The sequence below is a fragment of the Palaemon carinicauda genome, chromosome 11 (assembly GCF_036898095.1).
Source record: "Palaemon carinicauda isolate YSFRI2023 chromosome 11, ASM3689809v2, whole genome shotgun sequence".
Taxonomy (NCBI): Eukaryota; Metazoa; Arthropoda; class Malacostraca; order Decapoda; family Palaemonidae; genus Palaemon; species Palaemon carinicauda.
In genome coordinates this window covers 16,176,248-16,183,747 of record NC_090735.1, presented here as the reverse complement: position 1 = coordinate 16,183,747, position 7,500 = coordinate 16,176,248, and the positions used below count along the sequence as shown (strand labels likewise).

The window sequence follows — 7,500 nt, the reverse complement described above, 5'->3', positions numbered from 1 at the left end:
AGGAAAAAAAAATTCTTCTGTATGAATTTGTATTATCACTTTAAAATAAAAATAAAAAAGACTACAAGATTAATAAAATAAAAATGAAATTCGTGAAAAGAAGTCGTTAGGATTCGTAGTTTCCTTATTCGGAATTTCGTAGACAGAGACATCAATATTCAGTAAGTTTTATAGTCGGAGGAATCCAAGATACAGAATGAAGAGATATCTCATTCGAACAACAATGTAAAACATTTCTTTTCTTATAAAAGTACAAAATACTTACAGTCGAGAGTGAAAGAATCTGAAGGTGATGATGTTTAAGTTTGTTTTACCCCCTTCCTCCGGGATGAAGAATGAATGAATGAATGATACGGTGTTGTTATTCACCTTTTCATTCTCCAATCAGCATCGGGTGGCAATTACTAAGGTTAAGGTGCTAATGACGATCACTACTCAAAATCGTAATTATTACGGATGGCTACGAAGTTAAATCAATGGTGGTTTAATAAAACTTCGATATCTTTCCGTTTCGAAGTCAAATTAGACAAATACTAATAAGATATTTAGTTTCATATTGATTTATGAGACTTTTTATGTTAGTTTCAATTTGATTTATGAGACTTTTTTTATATAGTTTCAAATTGATTCATGATACTTTTCTATGTTAGTTTCAATTTGATTTATGAGACTTTTTTTACATAGTTTCAAACTGATTTATGAGACTTTTTTATGTTATTCAGTTTCAATTTGATTTATGAGACTTTTCTGATGTGAAAAGAGTAAGAAGAACAGGATTGGGAAACGCTGAGAGGTAGATGAATTCGGAAATCATTAAGTGAAAGAACAAAAAAGAAAAATGAAGTGATTATTCATACGGTAAAAAAATAACACTCATTAGCTGGTAATGTGATATCCGGTTGCCAGTTATGATAATAATATCTCATAAATCTTTTATCTACTTTTCCTTCTTCTTACTTGGGGATCGAACTCAACTCTCCTGTAAAACGACGAAGCCAAGAGTCAGTGCGCTCATGTGATCCCTTTAAATCAATAGTAACTATGTGTTAATGTTATGTACAGTGTCGCAGGTAAACGAATATGAAATCCTCGAATTGGAAATGCGGTAGATGATCTTACTAGCTAGCAAAGGTAAAGATGCCTAAACTATACACAGTATAGTTATCCATTGTTGCAACATTAGTGCTAAACAAATGCAATGTAAAAAAAAAAAATTAAATCATTGGTGCCATAATCAGTTTTATGTATAAACACATAAGCATTTGTATGTTGTTTATACATAACATGCACACACACATATATATATATATCTACATATATAACATAAAACTCAAAGCCAACACTCATTGCTTTACACTGCTAAGGAACTCGTAACTGCATGGTAGGACTTAAAGTGAAAAAAAAAAGATATGAGAAAAATATTCTTAAAAACAACGTTTTTGCCTAAAGGAAAATATTTACCCGAATCCTAAACTAAGCATTATTTCAAAAAAGTATATATATATATATATATATATATATATATATATATATATATATATATATATATATATATATATATATATATATACACGCAGTATATGAAAATCACTCTCATAATATTAAACTCAGCAACAAATGGTCGGATTAATCATGGCATTTTTCTAACGCTTAACACTTGCAAAAGAAAAACAATGTGTTATTAGCCATTAATTTATGCTATAAAAAAAAATGGTGAATTTCTGTTGATCATGTATCATTTTATCTTCTTTCCACCATAAATAATCCCAATACAGAAGTAGAATGGTCACTTTTCGGTAATATTTCGGTAGAGTCCCACCCAACGCCATTACCGCTTGCCAGTACATAGGAGCTTGATGTTTTTTTTTTCGCGAGCGAAGCGAGCTCATGGCGAAGCAAAAACTTTTAGATTTCGGTAATACTTAGATAGAGTCTAATGGTTTTTGCTCCGCCGAGGGCTCGCTTTGCTCGCGAAAAAGAAATTCATCAAGCTCCTATGTACTGGCAAGCGGTAATGGCACTGGGAGGGACTCAACCGATATATTACCCACTTTTTCCATCATAAGTAATGATGAGCAAGGATTCAGGTCCTTCCCGATTGGAAGTTCGCGCTATCATATTTTTCTAATCACTTTCGATCACTTCCAATGGATATAGTTTTCACCGTTCCTAATAATATCAAACACCGTTAAGGAGAAATAATAAAAGATGACGCTCTCTCAACGCTTCGCTCCGAAACTGAAAAAAAAAGTTCTACGGACACACTTTGATGGGATAAAAAGAAATGGTGGATTTTGGACGACCACCGTCGACACACATGTAAGTACACTGAAGACGATGATGAAATCACGTCGTCAGAATTCCGCCTATATTCTTGAATGCAAGCATTTATGAACAGCAAGAAATTGACATCTTTTACAAGAGAGAAATGAAAGAAAAGGTTTTTACAAGATAAAATAAACCCTTATTTATTGGTTTTTTCTAAAGGCGAATTAAATATCTAAGTAATCGCTGAAACATAGAAATTGGATTTCGTTACGTTAATGGCTGTTGATGTAAGCTATATGCTACGTTTGACAAGCAAAGCGCTAAGATGAATTACGGAAATTGGTGTTAGCTATCAACGGTCGGTTCTCTCTCTCTCTCTCTCTCTCTCTCTCTCTCTCTCTCTCTCTCTCTCTCTCTCTCTCTCCTATTAGTATTTCAAAGTCGACCTCGACGCAATCTCTGTCTCGCTGGCAGTTTCAGTGATATGACGGATGCGGTTACACAGCAAAGACTCGTCTAACCCGAACTCCGACGTATTTGGAAGCAAGGCGCATCGAATGAATCTTCTTTTATATCCGGACTTTAGGACTTTTATATCCGGACATTAGGTCCGCATGACACAGAGAACGTCATGGTTCCGGTGGATAAAAAAAAAAAATAAACCCAAAACATCAACGGAAAAAAAAAACCGATTCTTCAGCTGGAGTTGGTTTCACTGCTTCTTCGTGTAAAAAGAAAATGTAAAAATATGAAAGCTTTTCAGGCCATTTCATGCATTCTTTTTATTTACTTTTTAACTGCACTTTGGTTTTTTTCTTCTTTGTAACACAGTACTTTTTTAGTTCTATGTCTTCGACCATGCATATAATTTGGGACCTTTTTTTATTTTCGTCTTTTGTTTCGTTTGTGTTTGTTGACCTCGACATTTCCAAAAGAAGGTATTTTTAGCACCGAAGAATTTCTAAGCCAAGATGTATACACATATATGCGTAAATATATATATATATATATATATATATATATATATATATATATATATATATATAATATATATATATATATATATATATATATATATATATATATATATATATATAATCGTTTCTCACAATAAATGTCACGATACCTGAATGATAATTTCCAGACCGTAATTTATGCTACCTAAGGCTTGAAAATCTATTGTATTTCTTAATTTGTTTTCTCTGCCACATGATTTTTCAATATTCATATATATGCATATTACGTTTCTTTTTTCAAATGTGTTTTTTTTAGCATCATCATATTTTTGGTACCCATATTCAAAGTTTTTTTCTGATGTGTTACAAATTGAAAATATTTTTTTTCTTTATTCTTAGTAGTGTTTTCTAGTCTTTAGTGGTTTCCTGATACCCATTTTTTTTTTTTTTAGAATATACAAAACTGTTTTTCACCTCTGTCCTGTTACACTAGTATTCCAGCATTCAATCAATTCTTTATTCCAGATATATATCTATAACTGAATAAGCTTTTATTTCAAACAGAAGATTCCAATATTCTAAAACTGGTATCAAAAGGGTTTTTTTTTTTTTTTTAATCAGGTAAATTCTCTATATATCTATCAAGGAATTTGAGGTTAGGGCTTCAATGAAGTATTCCTGTATTCTCAGCCACTTTATATCATTACCTCCAAAAAAATCATCGTCAATCTGTTTCCTAATAGCAGCAAAACACTTACAAATGAGTACCGAGAAGAATGATACATTATTTCTTTCAAATCTCGCTCGAAACTCAAAAGCATCACTCGATTTGCTCTGCAAATTCTTTCTCGTCTCCTCTTGCATTTGATAGTTCGTGCTATGTTCTATTCTTACCATAGCTGTCATACACTCTGTATCTACCTCTCCTTAGGCTTTCCCTCTCATCCTTCCTCTCCTGGCATACTGCAAAAGCCACTCAAATTTAGAGTTTGGTGGCGCCCTGTATGTCTCATGTATCCGACTGACTGTCGTAGTCGGAGTGTGGGGGATCCAAGGAGGTGTGCAATGTGACCGTGACATTTCGATTGACGCTGACCGCTGGGTAGAAGAGGCCGTCCAGGTCCGTGAAGGCTACGTCTCCCTGGAATCAATCAATCAATTAAAATAGCCACCACAGGTAGAGAAAGCTTAAAGGTTTTAGTTTTGATAACGATATGGATTAATGTCGACTTAGCAAAACTTACCGTTTTTTTACCTGTTGTTTTAACGGAAATTTGTCGAACATTACTCTATAAAAATAATTTTGTACTTTATAAATTAATACGTTTAATTGATAGAAAATAAACGACGGATAAAAATAAACAAGGTCTAAATATGTAGAGATGAAAATAAGCTTACTTTTACTTGACTTTCTAAACGAAAATTTATCGAACATTACTCATTAGAAAAGAAATTTTGCATTTTGTAGACTTATACGTTTAACAGATATTGAAAAAGTGTGGATGGTAAAAAGTTTAAAGGACGGATAAAAAAAAAAGATCTAAATTCGTATAGATGGATAAATTATTCTCTTTTTACCTGACTCATACTAAACGAAAATTTATCTAACATTACTCCATGAAAAAAATGTATTTTGTATACACACACACACACACACACACATATATATATATATATATATATATATATATATATATATATATATATATATGCGTGTGTATGTGTGTGTAACAGATATAAAAACATGTACAGAGAAAAAAGTCAAAAGACGGATGACAAACAGATCAAAATACTTATAAAAAGGTCAAAACTTAATGAAACCCATTTAGAGTTTGAAGTAGTTATAAGTGTATATTTACCTGTTGTTCATCATTAACATAAAAGGTCAATGTTCTGTGGTTGAGATCAAGAAGCACACCCACGGTAGACCCAACGCCCACGCCCCCATCGCAACGCCCGTGATGGGCTGCCCCGTGGAGGAACCAGGATCGTTGGTGATCGATATACATGGCCCAACCATGTACGTCGTTACCTAATAAAATAAAAATATAAAAAAGGGTGAGTTCAAATCATTATTAATAATGATATATCTAAATATTTTAGACACTTATATCAGCAAAGTCTAAACTCGCTAAGTTCTCTTATAAGGAATCTCAAAATTTGAAGTGAAATATCTAAAAATGTTTTAGACACTTATGCTAACTAAGTCCAAACTGACTAAATTCTCTTATGTAATGAAAAATTGGATAAAATAAGGTATCTCAAATTTCGAAGTGAAATATCTAGAAAAGATGGTGAGTTCAAATTCTTCGCAATAATGAAATATGTAAATATTTTACACACTTATGTCAGCAAAGTCTAAACTGACTGAGTTCTCTTATATAATGAAACAAGAAAAAATAAGGAATCGAAAATTTTGAACTGAAATATCTAAACATTTTAGATACTTATGCCAACAAAGTCCAAACTGACTAAGCTCTCTTATGTAAGGAAAAATAAGAAAAGATAAGGAATCGAAAATTTGAAGTGAAATATCTAGATATTTTAGACACATGCGCCAACAAAGTCCAAACTAAGTTCTCTTATATTATCATTATTACTAGCCAAGCTACAACCCTAGTTGTAAAACCACAATAGGGGCTCCAACAGGGAAAAATAGCCCATTGAAGAACGGAAACAAGGATATAAATAAACGATATAAGAAGTAATGAAAAATAAAAAAAATATTTCAAAAACATTAACAACATTAAAACAGATAATTCATATATAGACTATAAGTAGACTTATGTCATCCTGTTCAACATAAAAACATTTGCTGCAACCTTGAACTTTTGAAGTTCTACTGATTCAACTGCCCGATTAGGAAGATCATTCCACAACTTGGTCACAAGACCTTAGATGTTAGGATGCCAGAAAACTTCAAATTAATCAATCAATCTTTTATATAATGCAATATAAGAGAAGATGATGAATCTCAAGTTTTATAGTCCAAGAAATTCCAAAACTGAAATGATCAGGTAATATAACATTCTCTAATTCTCTTGTTGCTAGGAACTTTGTATATGCTTTTTTTCCTCTTTTAAGAATATTAAACACTTAAAAAAAATTGTATTAAAAACGGTAAATGCTTGGCAACAGTTATTTCAGGATTTTTACCGTTTAAAAAACGGATATATTGACATTAAGGAGTGATATTACGGTAACCAAGCCGTAAAAGATAATAACAAAGTGAGGTAATATAACAGTCGCCTGTATTTTACTGAAATACGGCTGAAAACAGTATATTTTTACGTGGAATTTCCGATTAAAATTACACTTTCTTTTTAGCAGTGAAGTTGACGCATTGAAATTTTGATTATTTTTCTTCTGAAACCGATAGTTTTCGTTATATAAAACCTTTTTAAATCCTTCTGGAATAACACATGTAACATCAAAAAAAAAAAAAAAAAAAAAAACATTTTTGCACTAAATGGATGTTGTTCTTCAATCTTTTGAAATACTAGTCGGTAATTTAACAATAGGGAATTTCAAACTAATATTCCATTTTATTCACTAACCCCTGAAAATAGTGTTCATAACTAAAATCTAGTTTTAATGATAGAAGGATTCCAACGCTTCCTTCCAGGTTTTTAAGTCTTTCATAAAAAAACAATTATTATTATTATTATTATTATTATTATTATTATTATTATTATCATAATTATCATTATTATTATTACTATCATTATTATCATTATTATTATTATTATTATTATTATTATTATTATTACTGGCCAAGCTACAACCCTAGTTGGAAAAGCAAGATGCTATAAGCCCTAGTGCTCCAACGGGGAAAAATAGCCCAGTGAGGAAAGTAAATAAGGAAATAAACAAACGATCAGAAAAATTAATAATAAAATATCTTAAAAACAATAACAAATGCCCTACATTTGTTATTATTCATAAAAGCGGAATTTCTCTTTTGTTATTATTTATACAGATAATATAACCGGTTCTCGGCGCCTGACATTAGATGTTCACATAAAACTTGACAATATAACCATCGAAATTACTTGTAAAGCGTAAAATATGTACATACATGAATTTGTGATCTGAAATTAATTTTTGACGTTGGTAAATTTTTAGACTAAGTTTCCAGAAACGATACATACTGTACATACTTAAACTTTGGATCTGAAATACTCAGAATTTTTGTGTTAAACCCTGGACTTTCTAGATGTAGCCATACACGCACACACACACACACACATATATATATATATATATATATATATAT

General features: G+C 31.3%; 1 protein-coding gene across 1 annotated transcript in view; it reads right to left on the bottom strand.

Annotated features, from left to right (window-relative positions):
• Nucleotides 1-3,371: 3,371 nt before the first annotated feature.
• The window catches only part of LOC137649176 (E3 ubiquitin-protein ligase TRIM9-like), a 50,892-nt gene continuing 46,763 nt past the window's right edge, over nucleotides 3,372-7,500 (bottom strand). The window contains exons 13-14 of the mRNA XM_068382165.1: nucleotides 5,084-5,256; nucleotides 3,372-4,365 (exon numbers count right to left, since the gene is read on the bottom strand). Of these exons, the coding sequence (XP_068238266.1) occupies nucleotides 4,234-4,365; nucleotides 5,084-5,256 (305 nt within the window). The 3' untranslated portion in view covers nucleotides 3,372-4,233. The remainder of the gene's footprint in view (nucleotides 4,366-5,083; nucleotides 5,257-7,500) is intronic.